Source organism: Corvus kubaryi, unplaced genomic scaffold (assembly GCF_017639235.1).
Source record: "Corvus kubaryi isolate FWS band 111438036 unplaced genomic scaffold, C.kubaryi_AGA036_p1.0 split2-37374, whole genome shotgun sequence".
NCBI lineage: Eukaryota > Metazoa > Chordata > Aves > Passeriformes > Corvidae > Corvus > Corvus kubaryi.
Window position 1 is genome coordinate 2,328,033 of NW_024582082.1, and position 19,241 is coordinate 2,347,273.

General features: G+C 46.5%; 1 protein-coding gene across 2 annotated transcripts in view; it reads left to right on the forward strand.

Moving 5' to 3' along the window:
• Positions 1–19,204, forward strand: part of LOC121658155 (glycine receptor subunit alpha-1) — a 39,532-nt gene extending 20,328 nt beyond the window's left edge. Inside the window, exons 3-9 of one of the 2 annotated variants that reach the window (XM_042014693.1) lie at positions 64–131; positions 8,549–8,772; positions 11,097–11,179; positions 11,841–11,978; positions 12,696–12,910; positions 13,480–13,626; positions 16,816–19,204. In XM_042014693.1, the coding sequence (XP_041870627.1) occupies positions 64–131; positions 8,549–8,772; positions 11,097–11,179; positions 11,841–11,978; positions 12,696–12,910; positions 13,480–13,626; positions 16,816–17,130 (1,190 nt within the window). In that variant the 3' untranslated portion in view covers positions 17,131–19,204. The remainder of the gene's footprint in view (positions 1–63; positions 132–8,548; positions 8,773–11,096; positions 11,180–11,840; positions 11,979–12,695; positions 12,911–13,479; positions 13,627–16,815) is intronic. The other variant, XM_042014694.1, reaches the window with a different exon arrangement.
• Positions 19,205–19,241: the final 37 nt, after the last annotated feature.

The following is a 19,241-nucleotide window of genomic DNA, read 5'->3' on the forward strand; positions in this document are numbered from 1 at the left end:
TGAAAATCCTTTGTTTCATGAGCACACAGTGAACTGCTCTTCCAATCTGTATTTGTCATGCAGGCCCACCAGTGAACGTCAGCTGCAACATTTTCATCAACAGCTTTGGTTCGATTGCAGAAACAACTATGGTAAGTAAAAATCACAGCACAGCTGCTCAGCTACTGGCTCAGCCTCACTGCACTCCCAGAAAATGCAGCATCACCCTCCTCCTCAGAGTGACCAGGGAAAAACACTCAGTGCTCCCAAGCTTACTTAAAGTTTGAGTAAATTAATGGTCAACACACAAGACTCATTACATGTAGCTGAAGATCACACAGTCTCTGTCTCCATCTTAGAAAAACACTGCACAGGCAAAGGGCAAGGGTCAGAAAGGAAAACAAATAATCTTTTTCTGAAGATTTGCCTAAGGCTCCAAGCTCAGCGACAGTTACAGATACTTTGTGTTTAAGTGGGCATAAATCCAAATTTAATCTGGATTCAAAGAGAAGGGAAATCATCTGAACTCAAATTCAGCTTACACCAAGGTTTCAGACTTGCAAAGATTAAGAGAATTATTAAAGATTAAGATGATTGTTTTCTTGGAGACATATTTCTGGTATACAATGATTTTTACTAGAAAATCAAACCCAATATTTCTGAGTTAAGGCTCACTTCATACAAAATTAGTGAGCATGGCTAAAGGCTGTATCTAATTGACAAGGCACTAGGAGCAGAGGATCACTAGAACAGGAGATAATTGCTCCATCTGAAAACTATTAAAGATTGGTTGTGACATAACCAGTGAACAGCAAAGGAAAACTCTGGAGGTACTGTGCCTTACCGCTGTGCTAATTAAAGATAATCCAGAAATATGGTGTTTAATTACCCTCTGGTAATTCTTTTTCGAGAAAAATGCTGAATGAAGAATGCAAGGCTCCAGCTTCAGGCATTTTGTGCATTCAGGCAGGAAGTTTTAGGCTTTACATATAGATCACATGCCTTGACTTGAACAAATTACTTGGCATGCACACCATTGTCAGAGGAGAGCCACAGCCACACAGTCTGGGGCTATAAGCCTCTTCTGACACTACATCATTCTGCTGGAAATGTTTGGGTTGGGACAGTTGAGTTCTGGTAGTGGAGGGGGGGAAAAAAAGCTGTTATTCTGTTCAAGCACAAGGAAACAGATTTCCTATCTGGACTGCAGAATTTGTCAGAGCTCACAGGTGAGAAGTGTAGCATGGATTCATTTGTATATAAAGCAAAAGAGGAAGAAATGCCACCAAAATACACTTCTGTTCCTAATTTATTGTTTATTGGTACCTCCTTTGGCATCACAGGCAATAAATACTGCTCCTACACACCAATCCAGAGTGCAAGGGAGAGGGACAGGCCCACAAAGGACCTGTGCAATGCACAGACCACATTCCATTGACATGTTCTTTCAGTGCATCTGTCCCACACTCTGAGGCGCACTGGAGCAGCCAAAGATGCCACATGATCCCTGTAAGCAGGATGCTCAGTAAAATTAGCACAGACTAGCACGAGAGAGATGCAGTTCACCTCCAAGCCACGCTGCAGGGGCTTGCTATCCTCTCCAGCTGCCACTCATTTCATAGGCAATCTTCCATAGAAAAAAAAATATTCCCATGGGAACCAAAGAACACCCTGTGGGCACATTGCTTTGTCTAGAAATCTCCAAGGCAGCTCTGACAAGCCAGTCCAGATGTCAGGCTGACGCAGCATTGCACACAGCCTGAGCTAATGCTCTTGTGTGGGAGCAGCATTCTGCTTGTAAACACCAACAGCAACACGAGAAACACAGGTACTGAGACAGCTGAAAAGGAGGTCTCAGCAGGCTGGAGAGGTCCTGGGGATTTGTAACATGGGATTTATTCTGCAGAGCAGCCAGAGCCTCCCCACTGTTTGAGGATGCAGCAGGACAAACAGGCAGTGTCAGCTCCCCAGCGGTTTCTGGGAAGAACAGACAGTCCTGGGCTTTTGAGAGGGACCTGACTGTTTTGAATTCAAACAAGGGGAACAAGTGGTCAAACATCAGAGGAAGGAGTGGCAGCTTGCAAAAGGGAGAGGAGCAAATCAGTGTTTTACCACAAAGAAAGGCAGAGCCTATCACTGACCCCTGGGACTGACAGCGGCAAAACTCCCCCAGCTGCTTCACTGGCCAAAAAGAGAATAAAAATTATGTTTTAAACCTCCATCATTAGGCACCCTAAGCCTAGTCAGGTTCAGGTCTGAGTACTACATCACCTTATATTTCATTACTATTACACTACTACGTACAGGAGAAGTCACCGTGTTTAGTGGGTGTCCCACATGCAGCTAGAGAAGGCTTTAAAATATCTCCATAGTGGGTTGATAGTTCCTACAGAAAATACCACTGCTCCCTTCTAAGTTTACACTGCCTGAATATCCCAAATCAGTGTAAACCATGAGCTCACCATGCAGAGGATTAGAGAAATTAGAGGTGAGTGCTCACTTAAAGCTTGAGGCATCATGGGAGGTAAAGGAAGAGGAGAAAATACAGAAAAATAGAAAAAAAACCCCAGGCATTTGATGCAGACAGCTGGGCCTACAAACCTCAGAAGGAAGGGAAATGAGTTGTAGCCAAGAGAAGGCACAAACTCCCCAGAGTTGGCAGAAAGCTGACATCTGCCCCACAAAGTTTCAAAATGAACAAGGCAAGAAATGGGGATCTGAAAATTGCTGCAAGGTTAGGGGGAATCAAAAAAAAAAAAAAAATCATCCACCAAATTGAATTCCTAAGGCAGAGCTGATGTAGAGCAAGGGAAGTAACTCCTTTAAGCATCCTGCAGAGCTGGAGACCCAACATAAAAGCCTCTAGTGGTGCACATAATTGATTGGACATTTATGTAGGATTGCAGCTCAGAGCTTCTATCCAGCCTCACTTGCCTGGAGCTCTAAGGACAAGGGAACCTGAGAATGGGAACACATCGCTGTGAACCCAGCCAGTGCTCCAAAGGGAAGGACAGGACCCACCCCAACAGCCACACAAGTGCAGACAGGCTCCTCCTGTCCCAAAGCATCCAACGCCAAGGCTTTCCCAAGGACAAGTGCAAGATGCAGCCACTCTCTCCAATTATTACTACAAAAACCAAACAACCCCCAAACACAAGCTCTTAAATCCATTTTTGCTGTTCAAAAGCATAAACAGCTCCCCAGCCATAAGAAACTATGAAACCTATAGCAAATATACAAATTCCTCATTCCAAATAAATGAAAGTGAAGCACTTTGGGAACAGGTCTTGGGTTTTAAGTGAATAAACTGCACCAGCTTTGGCTTTTCTTTGGGGCATGAGGCAACTGATAGGATTATCTGGGCATTTCATTAACAAATTCCCTGCTATAACAGCAAATGGAAAATTAAGTGATGCCCTTGCTCTCTCTTCCAATAGAATCTGCAGTTTTATGGCCTTTCACTGGCTTAGGCAGCTGGGAGCATTTTGTATACAGTGAAGGCACATGGAGAAGGAGGAATTTATTTTTGTATCATCACCTAGCAATGCTAACTGAGCTGGACTCAAAATGAGTTTTCCAGACTGATTTTAAAAAGGACCCACACACAGCAAAAAAGAGACTAAAAAAGAAAGAAAAATCACAGAAGAGCCAGCACAGGCTCCCTTAGACACTGTGTAAAAACGCAAATTTCTTTTTGCTGCTTTCATGCCATAGTGATCTCATCTGAAAAGAGCAAAGCAAACGTGACCTTCCAGCCAGCTGCAGCACAGCCACAATTGGGCTCCCAGCATCTCTCGAGGACAGGAGAAGCTGGAGGCTGCAACTGTCCAAATGTTAAGTACTTGTTCAGACACATCTGTACATGAGATTTCCAACAAGGAAACAAAGCACCCTGCAAAGCAGACCAAGCAATTCACTCCACACCCACCAGCCCCAGTGCAGCAGAGATTCTGATGAAGAACTTGGGTCACACATTTAGCACTGGTCCCACTCACCCCAAGATCAGCAAAAGATGTAACTTTCAATGCACAAAGCCCATAGCAAAAATAAGGTTTTGAGCAAAATTTCCTGCAGTCAGTCATTCTTAAACCCAACCATCAGTCCCACAGAGATGATAAGCACGTAACAAGCCACACAACACAAAATGAAAAGGTTTTCAGAACAACTCGCAGTCTGCTGCCACCTCAATGTTAGGCCTGCAGTGTTCCAGCTGTCTGTGGTTAGAAGTTGTGTTCACACTAATGAAGAAGGGAGGGGGAAAAGAAAAAACAGCAAAAAGCCATGAGATTGGACTGTATAACTCAGATACAAGGACACAAAATCTCCTCAAGCTGAGAAACAAGACCTCACTACTAAATACTTACATTTGCAATTCTGGATGCTGGCTGCATCTCACACCCCAGCAACTCCACTGGCTCAAAAAGATATATATTCCCCACTTTTTGTAGGAAGACACAAAAAATCTTTCCACGTTGGGCTCCAGAATAAAAAAACTCCACACTAATCAAGCAGCAGGGTACTGCTCCCACCCCTCATCAGGTTCATCCCTTCTCTGATACAGACTCCTCCTCCCCAGGTGTGGTTTCACACCGGCTTCAAATTGGCTGCTTAGCTACAGCTCTGATAAGGTAAAGAGGTGCTTTATTAACCCTTCCAGGGGCTGCTCCTGGTGTGCTTGGTGTTTTTGCAGTCTGTTGCAGTGCTCCTTGGCAAGGCAGGTTGCGTTCAGAATGTTTGTTCATACCCATTCTAGAGAATTAACTCAGTTCTAATAAAGCCCCTCATGCTCTGCTGCCCAGGTGGAGTCACAGAGTCCCCTTCTGAAGGAGCTCAGTCTCTACCCTGTTTTTTCAGTTAGCAAAATGTAAATTTATCAAAGAGGAAATCTGTTCAGTGCAGAGGCTGCTCTGACAGAACTCCTGAGTCACGGGGAAAACCTCTTGAGTGCCCTGAGAGGCTCCATCTCTTCGGCCCAGCACTGCCTCCAGCCTCCTCTGCTTTCAGCAGAAGATGTCAAGGCTGTGGGATCTTGGGAAGGCAAGGTCTCAAACGATCTTCTGTTTCCTTGTCTCCTTGCGAGGTCACTAAGCAGAATTTCATTTCAGCATTATCAAATTGAACTACTTTGATCACTCCAGTTACTCTCTTCCTGCTTTGTGTCATTTCCCTCTTGGGAGTAAAATGCCTTTGTGCCAAATTGCAAAGCTCCTGAATGCCTTCACTGCACAGAGCTGCTGCTCCCCTCTCCCAAGCCAGCCAGAGGAGCAGGCTGCACAAGATAATCAATGCCTGGATGTGATAGGCACACAAATGAGGAACCTGAGTGATAAGAAGGATACAGAGAAAGAGAATTTTTTTTTTTTTTTGCCAAGTTTGCAGCCCCAGTCAAACCTCTTTTTTCTTAAAGTTCAGACCAGAAATTGGCCCGTTCTGTCCATCATTTAGGAATAACTGTGAACTTCTTGGTGATGCTGATTAAGATCTCCTGTAACAGCAACCGTGAGAAATGCTGCATATCTCCAGGTAGCCGAGGGATGAGTGCTGCTTGGCTCATCACCTCTCAGCCTGACTGCAATGCTGAGGACACAGCTTTCAGCACAGAGGCTCTTTAGCTGGTGCAGAACACTGTAACCCTTCTCTTAGCCTGTGTCACAGCACAGACATACCCTGACTGCTCTCCATGCCTTCTGCTGGCTCCTCAGGCAGTGTCATGTCTGGTTTGCAGTCACAGTGCCTGGTTTTACATTTATGTTCAGATAAGAAACCTAAAAGGCTGCTCAGAACCTTCAATACTGCAGTGCAATGACATAAGGGCAAAGGAATCTGGGGAAAAACAATATTCTCAGTGAGCAGGCCAGGATTGTGGAGTAAACTCACTGAGTAGGAAGACCTTCATAAACACACACACAGAGGTAAAATATTAATGCCCTGAAATGGCAAAGCCAGAGAATTGCATTCAGTGCATAGATCATATTTCTTCATCCTTGCCTTTTCTATATCGCAACATAAATGCTTCGTTTTCTGTATCCCAAAACAGAAGTATCCACACCAAACCCTTCTGTCCAAAGGAGGAACACAGTAACACAACCCAGAGTTACTCCCCACACTGCTGCATGTGGCCGGGGTGGAGGTGGTACAGCTTCTCACACCACACATTCACAAGGTGCCTCTGGACTGTTCTCAGTGGGTGGGACATGAGGACAGGACACTGTGGCTCTAGAGGTCGTTAGGAGGGGCCTTCTCACAGCCAATCACTGTGAGAAGTTAATTTTCATTTGGCCCACAAACGTTTAACTAAGATGCCTCCTTATGGTGACAAAGACTATGGCTGTCATTCTGCCTGTGGTCTCCCATGCTTGCTGTGGGGGCAACATAGACCATTCAGTACCTCCTGTCTCACCCTTTCCTGTCCTTTGGGCAAGTTTTGGAGCCGAAGCAGTGAATTTACTCCATCAACAAAGCCTATCTGCAGTAACACAGGCTGTTGTAGGGAATTTGGCTCCATTCCCTCCCCCCTTCTACTACTCCATCAGCCTGAGCACAGTTCTGGGCAGCTACCACTGAAGTTTCTTCCAAACATGAGTTTAATTTGTGTTGTACATGACAGAAGTCCCAAACTGGAGCTGACCTGTTAGCATCTAGCTTATTTGCAGCTGAATAAGCAAAACAACCTTTTGCTTTCTACCTACTAGGTCAGTGACATTGATTTCCCCTGACTGCAAGGGCTGCAGATCTTGACACACAGAAAAGGGAGAATTGAAAATATACACGTTGTTCTGGGAGCTGCTGCCTGCTGTGGAAAGTGGGAATTCATGGTTCCCTTCCTTTTCCAGGCTTGTGTGATGGGCTGGTCCTGCACTGAGACCCTGGCCCCCAGCTGTCCCCAGCTATTCACATTTCCTGCAGACACGTTATCCAGGGTCGACAGAGATGAACAATTAAGTCAGAGGGATGCACTAGGACTTGTGAAGGTGACATTTGGAATATCAGCAGAAGGAAAGAGTGTTGCAACTCTTTTTCATGTTCAGAGGTCTGCTCCTTTTAGCGTCAAGCCCGTGGTTCATTTGCTGATGTCACAATCATTAATGTCATTAGCAGCTTCTGTGCTCTGAGGATGCAGATGGCACCAAGTGGCCTGAAATAGACTCTAGACCACATGCTTGGCTAGGAAGTGCCTCATCCAAAACACAGAGCACCCAACACAATTGTCTCCCAACCCTCCAGAGCCACTGGACACCACGAGAGTCATGTCCTCCTGGACAAGAGGCGGTAGGTTCACAGTCAAGTGAGCACTTGAGGCAGCAGGTCTCTCCTACACAGGCACCCTTTAACTCCAGAGCTTTGTGCTCTCCAGGTGGAAAGGACAGAGCTGGTGTCAGAGTGAGGGAGAGCCTCTCACCAGGTGCCTGCAGCAGGTATTGGATACTGGCAGGTACGTCAGGCACTGTCCATTGACTGTCTCCTAATAAAAGTCTTCCAAGTACATTTGTGTTAGAAAGGCAACAAAGAAACCCTTAATCATGGGAGCATCTATTCATTTGGGCCTGGGCAGTGGAATTGGTTTATTATATGCTACTCTTCAGACACAGTCTGCCTCTGTACTTAGAAAATGTCAATTAATTTATGGTTGTGGAGCTTTCATCCCTCTCCTGATAGCTGGCACATCCTCTCCCCATTTCAATTTGTTGGCTCACTTTCTTATGTGAAAGTCAGAAGAAAAGGAACATGCAGATCACCCTGGGAAGCTGTTAGTCAGACAGGGAGAAGAGGAACTGCCTCTAATTTTCCAGGAGAGTGTCTGCACTCAACCTCAGCAGCCAGCCTTGACCTGGAGAACTTAGGAGAGCTGTAAGACTTGTGGTTATGAAGCAAGTATAATTTTGCATAGTGCTGAGGGACTACCTTTAAATAAGGAAGATGGTCATCCTATAAAATCTGTTGCATTTATGGCATTTTGACATTAGAGCAGGGAACCCAGAATGCTCAGGATTAGGAGAGCAGACTTCATGCAGTATCCCTCTCCTGCTCATAAACTCTAACCAAAGGCAGCTGCTCCCATTGGCTCATCTGAGTTATCCTCACATTAGCAGACACACAGGGAACTTCTCTTTCATGGACAACGCGTCTCACTGTGCCTTTTCCTTTCCCAGTGCTGGGGAAACCCCAGATAGTCACAATGTGGGACAGTTCAGCACTGAAAGGAAGCTGGTTTCAGTTTCTTTCCCCGCTTAATCCTCTGGAACATCCTCCTGCTGACTGCGGCCTCCACAACTGCTCATCGCCTCTGCAGCCCCAGGGTCCAGACAGAGAGGTCCTGACACTTCCCACACAGCTGACAACTGCTGTAACAGAGGGACGCAGGGACAGGCAGCTGCTCATGCTATGACATAGCTGTGAGCTACAAAGCTAAAAATTAATAGCAGTTCCTTGAGGAATAATACCAAAAACGCTTGGCATAGCTTGGGAACGTAGGCCTAGACATGGTGTGTCTCATTTTAGGATGATTTTAGTATGTGCTCCCCAGCTGTCAGCACTTTGAGGCTGCTCTGAGCTCTGTGTGTCTGTGCAGGACTACAGGGTGAACATCTTCCTGCGGCAGCAGTGGAATGACCCCCGGCTGGCCTACAACGAGTACCCTGACGACTCCCTGGACCTGGACCCCTCCATGCTGGACTCCATCTGGAAACCTGACTTGTTCTTTGCTAACGAGAAAGGGGCCCATTTCCATGAAATTACCACAGACAACAAGCTGCTGAGGATCTCCCGGAATGGCAATGTCCTCTACAGCATCAGGTGAGGTGACTCCACCAAGGTGGGGAAAGGCACAACTAAACTCCCCCTGTTCAAGCCTAGACTTCCAGCATGCTGTTGGAGAAAAGAAATGTGGGGGTTTTTAAGGTGGGAGATCAAACAATTAGCAGTGTTGAAGCAATGTGGTGGGAAGAGACCTCTGCTAAAGCATATTGAGACAGAGTGTTGGTCTGGGAGGGAATTTAACTCATCTTTACCTTTCTCAGTTCAAGGACTTCTGCTCCTTGCTAGTAGATTCCTTAACATCCCTGATGTAAAATTACTTCAGATCTCTTATGTTAGTACAAGCCTAAAACCAGCTGTGCTATGTGAAAACCAGTAGAAGCCCATGAACACCCTGTTTTCAAAGCTGCAGCATTTCCTGACCAAAAAAAAAGTAAAAAACAGGGAAAATGCTAAGTAGAGCTCCATGGCTTTGTCCCAGCCTAATTTTTCCCAGTCATCCCTTTACTGCTAGATCCAAGAATCCACCAGTGAAGTTGAACTAATTGCATTGAGTTTCCCACAGGAAATCAATCTGAGCCCCCTCCTTCACTTCCAACCCCATTCACGCTTTATTTTAAACCAATGAAATCAAGATCAAACTTCATGAGCTTAGACTGGGAAAGTTTAACTCTATATTGAAGACTTTTTCACCTCATGTGTAATGTAAATTTGCCTATGGAACGCACACCCCATCTCACACCGCAGCTTCCAGTGGCAGCCATGGGAAGGAAAAGCAGTCTGGAGCTGTAAAATGGGAAATAAACAGCTTAATGCTGAAAAGTAGACATCCATTAAACACCAAGGTGGTTCCAGCCCAAAGATGAGCTCCCTGATGGCCAAAACAGTAAGAGAATTGCCACTGTGTTGGCTGAATGGGGAAACCTCACAGTTCTTAGTTTTTAAAACCAGGCAGGGAGTAAAACCAACAGCAGCAGCTTGGTAGCGAGCATGGCACAGAGTTCTCTTCCAGGAGGGTCTGCAGGGGCACGGGGGCAATACTGGGTTATCCCAGCCCTGGGGTTGCTCTGCCAGACAGAGCAATGACTCAGCAGGGAACATGGAAAAATCACCATTTTCAAGGCAAAAACTCAAAAACATTTCAGTTTAAAAAACCAGCTTTCCTGTCTCACTCATCTCTAAATGAAAATATGGGTTTCTTTAGAAGTACATTTTCCTGTGAAAATGAAAAAGATAGAGGACATTCCCAAAGCACAGTGTAAATGCAAAGAGTTCCCAGTTCCCAGTCTTTCCCTTTAAATAAAACTCTATAAGGTGCTCTGCCATTTCATAACTGGTTCTTTACTACTACTATTTGCAATAATCAAACTCTAGGCAAGTCATTTACAAGAAGGTGGACTTTGTCACATCTTCTGTCCCAACATGCCTCTAAACTCAAGCTGAGAATTTCTAACAACATAAGATTTTAAATTAAAGTATCTTTCCCTCCTGATAAGCTTCTTGTAGGTCTGATGATAGAAAAATTCAATTTCTGTCCCCTGGGTAATTCTGCTATTTCTACATCAAGGTAAAAAGCTGAAAACCCTAAACACTTCAGGGAACAGCATTTTCAACACTATCAAACTAAATAACTCAAGTCTAACTATCTGGAGCAAATCATTTAGTATCAGCTTGTTGAACCAACCAAACACCTTAAGCATAGATCATGGTGCAGGGCAGCACAGCAATATAACACAGAAAATGCAGCCTGCACCTAGTGGAAAATGGGGACAGAAGTAGATGTCTCAAGGGCTCTGCAGGAATTCAGGAAGATACAGGATTCATATTGGCTTAGCACAAGGCATTTTCTCTGCAGAAAATTCCACTGAAGTCTTTCTTTCCCCCCACACAAACATATGATTTTGATCAAACTTCTTTTTGGAAGTTTCTTTATGACACAGAAATGTTCTGTTCAGAGATTTACAAGCAGTCCCAATATCTAGAATTGCATTTGGGGGGTCCAGAGAGTGGGCTTGGGCTTTCTGCTAATCCAGCCTGTTGTGAACCTGAGGCAAGAAAGGAAAAGCAAAGCAGCAGAACTGTTTGGTGAGGGAACTCTTTGTTCCACGCAGTCTAAAACAGCATTGCAATGAAATTCCATCTGCAGCAGGAATTGTATCACAGACCCAAATGTTCAGCAGTTCTGATGCTTTCCAGCACCACATGTGAGAGCACAGGCAGGGAAGTGACGATGAGCAGTTGTTGTCCCAGCTCGGTGTGTCTCGGGCACGGCTCCAGCCCGCTGGCAGCCCTGGATGTCTGAGGGGCTCAGCCCTCAGCAGGGCCCACTGTTTGGCATTCCCTGTGCTCTCTTCTCTCCTCAGGATCACGCTGACTCTGGCCTGCCCCATGGACCTGAAGAACTTCCCCATGGATGTACAGACATGCATCATGCAGTTAGAAAGCTGTGAGTCCTGTGCACATTCCTGTTTTGGAGAGGAGACCATCTCTTTTCCCTCCTGCTCTCCCCTGCCATCTCCTTTCCCAGCTGGAACCCATTCCCAGCCCAGCCTTCACTGGAGGCTTGCTTGAGAACCTCTTGTTTAGGATTTTCCATTCATTCAGCACATGTGACATTTGCTGGAGAAGCCAAACCTCAAAAGATCCCATGTGAGGAGCCCTGGCTTGCTTGTGTTTACATTGGCCTTTCACTTCGCAGGAGAAAGGTGAAAGTGCTTTCAGCTGCAAGTGGGATTTTTCCTCTCTGGATGGACATCTGCCCCTTGCACATGTTGCTTATCCCAAAGGAGGGAAAGATGATGAGCTTCTTCCAGAGAAAGAGGTCAAGTTGGAAAAAGTAGAACGCAGTTCAGCAAGCCAAATTCAAGAAAAAATGTGATTTATTGCAGAAAATCCATTACACACCATTGCAGCTCCAGGGGAGGTCATTGCCCTGGCTCTTACCACATGAAAAAGTAGTTTTGCCTCAACCCAAATCCCATTGATGACAGCACTGTCAAAGAAGGCCAGGATGCAGCCCTTCCTCCAAGCTCTCTTCTGCAACACTGTCCCTGTCCAGATCAGTATTTAATGTGTTTCATGTGGTGTTTGTCCCTTCCTCTCAACAGTTGGCTACACAATGAATGATCTCATATTTGAGTGGCAAGAAAAAGGAGCAGTGCAAGTTGCTGATGGGCTGACATTGCCTCAGTTTATCCTCAAAGAAGAAAAAGACTTGAGATACTGCACGAAGCATTACAACACAGGTCAGTGCTGTTAACCCTTAACTGAGGGGTTCAGTAGAGAGGAGTTCAGGATTGTGCATTTCCCAGAGCCTCTTGCTCTGTCTGATGGCACCCTGGCCTTGTCCTACACTTCCAGACACAACAGACATATAGATACATATAGAGCCAATCGGACATAAATGTGTGAAACCCTCTTGTCCCTGGTAAAATCTGCATCAGTTCAAGGGTGTTTGGTTGGGATCTTCACTTCCAGAGTCTCCTTTTGTCTTTGAAATTTAAGTGGCAAAGGGTATATTGCCAAAGAGCTTTCTTTGCTATGTTGATGTTCATAGAAGCCTAGAATGGTTTGGGTTGGAAGGGACCTTAAAGACCATATTGCTCCAACCCCCTGCCATGGGCAGGGACACCTTCCACTATCCCAGGTTGCTGCAAGCCCTGTCCAACCTGGCCTTGAACACTTCCAGGGATGGGGCAGCCACAGCCTGGCAACGTGTGCCAGGGCCTCCCCACCCTCACAGGGAAGAATTGCTTCCTAATATCTGATCTAAACCTTCTCACTTTCAGTTTGAAGCCATTCCCCCTTGTCCTACCACTACATGCCCTGGGCAACAGCTGTTCCTTTCCTCCCCTAGCAAGACTGGTTTAGGCAATGCAAGCAAAATCCCCAGACACTGGCTGAAAACAGGAGGCTCACTGTACCTTACCAGTAACCTTCCATGTATCTCCTGTCCTCCTCAGGCAAGTTCACCTGTATAGAAGCTCGTTTCCACCTGGAGAGGCAGATGGGCTATTACTTGATCCAGATGTACATTCCCAGCCTTCTCATTGTCATTCTGTCCTGGATCTCCTTCTGGATCAATATGGATGCAGCACCTGCTCGTGTGGGCCTGGGGATCACCACGGTGCTCACCATGACCACGCAGAGCTCTGGCTCCCGAGCATCGCTGCCCAAGGTAGGGAACACCCTTGTCTTCACCAGGGGAAATCATGCACCCAAGTAAATCCCTGCACAGATCCTGCCTTTGCACTATTCCAGTTTAAGGGCAAAGAGAGCAAATTCCAGTCCCATCCTGCAAAAACTTTAAATTCTCTATGTCTAGCAGCAAAGATTCCCCTAAGATTCAGCACTCACCACATCTCCCAGTAACCAGCAGCTCTGTACTTTACAAACCCCTGCAACAACCACACATGGGTGTGCACTCCACATTTTAGCTTTTTAGTCACTTGACCATCTTATTTTTATAATACTAGTGAGTTTCCCCTTTATGAAGGGCTGCTGGTATGGTGGATTACTGTTTTCCCTTCATATAAACAATCACAGTCAAGGCCTGAATAAATTAAAAAGCTGTGGAATTATTGCTACTTAAGAGCCCGTGAGGAGGTTCAGTGACCTGATAACACATTCATGTTAAATGAGCGAGACTCTGTACCTAAGAACAGGTATCAGCCATGTAAAACACCAAGGAAAAATGCATTTGGGTGAGGAAGCCACCCCATCTCTGTCTCTTTCTCTGACTCCTAGGTGTCCTACGTGAAGGCCATTGACATCTGGATGGCTGTGTGCTTGCTGTTTGTGTTCTCTGCTCTTCTGGAGTACGCTGCTGTCAACTTCGTGTCTCGGCAGCACAAAGAGCTGCTCAGGTTCAGAAGGAAGAGGAGGCATCATAAGGTAATACATAAAGCATGAAGGACACAGCTGAAATCTGTCCCAGCAGAACACCATGGTCAACTGAACCAAGCCACTAGTCCCCAGGGAAGTCCTCGGTATCTGGTCAGATATTAAGGAGGCTCACACACCAAAAACAAGGGCTGCCTCAATGAATTGAGTCTGTTCTGACAGCCTGCTGACCCCAGGAGTCCAGCAAGCTGGGGTTTGCTAGCTAGCCAAGTGGTCTCAACCAAAATGGTTGTTCTCAACAGGACAATTTTCACACAGCAGTGTTCTGGTGTGGGTTCTCCTCCCCAAAAGCAGCAGCCAGGGCTGGGGGGAGGCAGGCAGGGAGGTGTGAGGGGTGTCTATCAGAGAGCAGCACCCCGAACATGACAGCCTGCAGTAGCCCCGAGGTAAGTGACACCTCTTTTGTCTCTGCCATCTCCATGTTCAAAAGCATCTGCTTCTCAGACTGACTGCAAATTCCTCCTGGAAGGAAAGAGCTTTACTCTGAGCCTTAGCCTGCTCCATGCTTACCTGCCATGGCCGATCCCGATCCAAGCATGCACGCAGCTCCAACAGCTCCCCAGCCTGAGCTCTGACAGCTTTTAGGCTGAGGAGCCACAGCAAAGATTTCACCTCACAGAACACACTAGAAAGAAACATAAAGGTGGCTGTGATTACTTTGTCCCTATTTAGCTGGTAGAATCAGGAAAGGGGTTAGCAAATTTTCAGCACCAGGCCTGAGAGGCTGCCCTCAGGAGAGCACTAAAAACCAGTACATTTTCTAGGAGAGAAAAAACAAAGAAAATTTTGCTGATGAAAATCTCAAGCAAGCCCGTAGGTGACCACCAAGGTCTGCCTTAAATATTCCTCATAGGTATTTGTCTACTTTCCATGATCCATCCCACCCAGAAACCTACCCCCATTCCATTGTTTCACTGTCTCAGAGATCAGAAGTCTTTCCTGGGGTCTAACCCGCCCTGCAGCAGTTCACAGTGTATGCCTGGAGAACTGCCACCATTCCAGAAGGAAGTGGGGGTTGAGGAACAGGAATCCCTGTATTTTTGTAGTTTTGTCCCTCTCTGCTTCAGTTGTCCTATCTGCAAAACAGGAGATAATTGATCATTTGTGCTCAATCCAGTCAGGACCAGGGGTGAAAAATGTTGGACAAATGCAAGGGAAAAGTAACAGATGAGACCCCTCAGCACCCATCAATTTTGTTTGACCAGAGTAGGGCTCTGCCATCCCAAAATCAACAAAGCATCGGTTGAGAAGATGCAGCCTGCTGAATAGAGGCAGAGCTAAACCCACCCACATGGGTGCCTCCATAGTGCATTTATCTCTTCATCTGGATTCAGGCATCCTGTCTCGGGATCTGTGCTGTTGTATGCAGATCAGTCTGTTGATAAAACAATAAGGAGAAAAAAATTCCACTAATACACAGATGAGTTTAAGAGATGTTTGCCAGAGCTGTTCCACTGAACACAAGGCTGTTAGCACAGTCCCTGCCCAATCTCACAGCTATTTAATTGGAGCAAAGCGTAAACAAAAACACTTGCAAAAGCTAAATGAACAAGGTTTGCAGACTCATCAGAAAACTAAGCTGACTGCTAATATGCAAAGGGACTAATGCAGCTGCCAAGGCACTAATTGCTCTGTCCTGATGTCCTGACTTGTCTGGGTGGTTCTGATTGGTTTAGACATGACATGCCAGGCTAAAAACAAGTGAGATGTTGCGGTGGTATGGACCAGTCTGGTTAATATGACACCATCATCAGACCCACATGGACTGTTATTTGGAAACACACATTCCCGTGTGGCTGGTGGTGTCTTTGCCTATCATTTGGTATAGCACCTTGAAAAAGGCACTGTTGTCTTCTCTAACCTTGGTATACCACTCACCAAAACAAATCCCTCACAAGAAACAGCCAGTAGCCTCTCAGCAATGAGAAGAGGAAAAAATCCAGTAAATTAGGGATCGAGTGATTAAGGTTAAGCCAGACATGTGCCAGTGCATGTTTGTGTAACTGGAAAAGAGCAGAGGCAGTTTTACCTGAACCCCTGTAATACAGATGTGATGAGAAGGTCCATAAGCTCTGAGCATCCCAGAAGACCAGGTCTTGATTTTATTTGGGTAGCTTTGTTTTGTTCAGATATGGCAGTGTCCTCTGTGTCCTGCTCCTCCATCCCACACAGCTGCCCATGGGATGGACAAAAGACACTCTGCAAAGGACAGGGGAAGGGGCAGCAGGGCACAGTGGTCAGGCAGCTACAAGGAAGGGGGCTGCTAGGTCAGTGTTGGGAGACACAGCATGGATCAGCTTCCATTAATGATTAATTAGTGCCACTGGTCTACAATTAGCCTTGGTGACCCGTAGTCAAGAGACTTGGGATTCTCACTCTGCCTTTGCAACTCACTGCTTGAATTACTTCAGCCAAACTTATTTTTCCCTGCCATTACATCCCTATGTTTAATAAAATAGGGCTAAACCATTCTGGGATTCCAGCAAGCTTTCATCAAAAAAAAAAAAAATTAACAACACCATTTGTCTTTAGACCAAAAAACAAATTACATTTTTTCTCAATCATTGGCATTACCACAAGCAGCCATGTCTTACCATTGACCCACAGAAGGGCAGTTCTGTTCCTCACCTAAAAGTTGGCTTGTGGGGATGGCTGTGGGGTCCCATGGGCAGGCGAGTGAGGGCTGGTTGCACGCTGCCTGCAGAGCTCTTTTCCTGGACAGCTCCTGGCTCCTGCGCATCCATGTAACTCTGTAGGAAGTCTCAGGCTGCAGCTTTGGCTACGTGAGTTACATGGAGCCCACTCCTTCTGGGCAAGCTGAAACTGCACAGGCAAAGCAAAGAAGGTGCTGATAGGAGGTGGGGGGGAGGGAGAGGCAGAAGCAAAACAGGGGATGCAATTGGAAAAATGAAAGCAGTGCCATAAATCCTTCAATATGTCAAAGACCTCAACGGGGTGGAAGTCAGTCCTGTTCTCCACGGGGTGCCTGGATCCCCTGATTTGCATCTGTGCATCACACGGCTGGCACCCCTCTATAAGGCTGATCTCCCAAGAGCAGGGGGTTTGCCCAAGGGTGCTGAGGCCGGGGCATGGTGGGAGCATCTTTCCCGTGCAGAGCAGGACGCTGTCAGCGGAGAGCCTTATAGCGAGGGTGCACTGTCTATATCTCATTTTAAGTAGAGTCCCATGCTCAATCTGTTCCAGGAGGATGAAGCTGGTGAAGGCAGGTTCAACTTCACCGCCTACGGGATGGGGCCAGCTTGCCTGCAAGCCAAGGACGGCCTCTCTGTCAAGGGCGCCAACAACAACAACACGGCCAACCCAGTGCCGCCGCCGTCCCGCTCCCCCGAGGAGATGAGGAAGCTCTTCATCCAGAGAGCCAAGAAAATCGACAAGATCTCCCGCATCGGCTTCCCCATGGCCTTCCTCATCTTCAACATTTTCTACTGGATCATCTACAAGATTGTCCGCAGAGAGGATGTGCACAACCAGTGAGGGGAGGGGAGCAGCCGGGAGGGAGCGAGCAATCCTTTATATATGTGCAATAGCAATGCAGCAATGCATGAATTTAAGAATGCGGCAATATCTACTAAAAAACAAACAAAAAGAAAAAAAAACGGGGAGGGGGGCTGGGAGGAACTTTTAATCATGTGAACTGAGGGCAACTGGCACAGGGAGGAGAAAAGAAGCTCTTGATCTGGGGAGCGCAGGGTGGGAGTTAGTTTTACAGCATAGGAAGATTTGGATTGCTCCAGCAATCCAAGCAGTGTAATATAGTAATATATATTCATGCTTAATTATAATGCAAAAAGAAAACAATCAAAAAAAAAAAAAGAAAAAAAGACCAACAAAAAAAAATCCTTTTTTTAGCCTATTAACAGCTTAGATTCTCAAGTCACTGGAATGATTCACGATTCCATGTGCAGAAACTACTGCAATTACGCTTTATCTGACTTTTGCTATAGAAAGGCCATACCAGTCAAGCACCTGGGGGGGAAAAAAGCCCTAACAAAAGGAGAAAAACACCTCAAGAAAATCGTTCTGTGCTTCTCTAAGTTTTGCACTTTGAAAACTGGACAGATGGGGAAACTTAAGAAAGAGGTTGTGGATTGCTGTTTATTTTATATATTTACTTTTTTTAGTCATGGGTTTGCCGATCAAACACTTTGTGACTTTTGCATAGAGGAAAGCAAACACATTATCTCTCTCATCCCCATCAGAGAGCATCCAAAGGAAACCCAAGAAGGACATCAGGGCCTTCGTCAGAAATCACAGGTACCTTCTGTCCTTTTAAACAAACTGGCAGGGTTCGAGTCCTAGGAGGCAGAAATACTATTCAGAACACTAGAAACGATGAAGGATTTTTTAAAAAGTTTTTTTTTTTTTGGTTTGTTCTTTTTTTTTTTCCAAACCCCTTTCTGCCATGTTTGTTTACAATGGGGGGATGGAAGCAATTGTATTTAAAATATAGAGAAAACAGGCATCTTGATGCCTTGTTTTGACAGGACCGGGCGTGTGGCAATACTGTCAGTAAGGGGGGTGGGGGGGCAGGTGTGTATAAAGAGAGCAGCTTTTATTTTCTGACATTTCATAGCAGTTATATTAATAGTGAAGCCGGGCTGATGGACCCAAAATTCTATTTTTGTATCTATTTTGGTGCTGCATTTACCTTTAACATGGATGGGAAGATGGAGCAGGCTGGTTTGCCCCTCTCTGCTGTCTGGCAGAGATAGGGGGGAGGCTGGCAAAGCTTGGTGGGGGTAGGGAAAGGGGGGAGGGAGGTGGGAAGGGGTGAGCAAAGGGGTTTCTCTTTGCCCAAGAGGTAGCACAGGTTGGTGTTGGTGTTTGGGGTGAGGAGAAATGTGCCAAACACCTCTAGGGTGTTACTTGAAAGCCTGGCTTGGGGCTGTGGGCAAGCCAAGGGCTTGATGTCCCACTTGTCCCTCTGGGCCCCTGGGTGTGAGCTGGCTGCAGCACCCGGGGTGACTCAGTTGTGTTCATTTGCACTTTAGGGAGAGAGGTGAAAGAGAGCTCGAAGGAAGAGACAATCAGTCTGCACTGAAGCACTTGGGGTCAGGTCTGGGTTAGGCACCAAATGAAGGCAGAGAGACAAGTGGCACCCAAGGGGGGCATCCACTCTCCTCCCTCTCCTGCTCAGGATGGGAGCAGAGCTGAGCTGGGCTGTGGATCTGCTGCTTGCTCTGGGAACAGACAGGCTCCTTCCTGCAGGGGCTGCATCCTCACAGCCGGAATCGCGCACAGCAAAGTGCCCAGGGGCACTGTCAGGTCCAGTCTGGCCCAGGTCAGCAGCACCCAAGCCTGGCATGGGAGGTTGAAGTCATGCTCAGCCATGGGTGTCCCAACCAGCACAGAAAGAGATGGGAGAGGGCAGGGGAGCCTGGGACCTGCCAGCTGTCCTGCACAGGGATGTGCCAGGAGGAGGAAGCCCACAGAAAACACCAGGGCTTGCTGGGGCTGGGTAGAGGGACATCCATCTCCAAGGCTGCCAATTCAGCACCTTTCACCAGCACTAAATACACTTTAGTTTAAAAGGAATAAAAGGAAGGAAGGAAGGAAGGAAGGAAGGAAGGAAGGAAGGAAGGAAG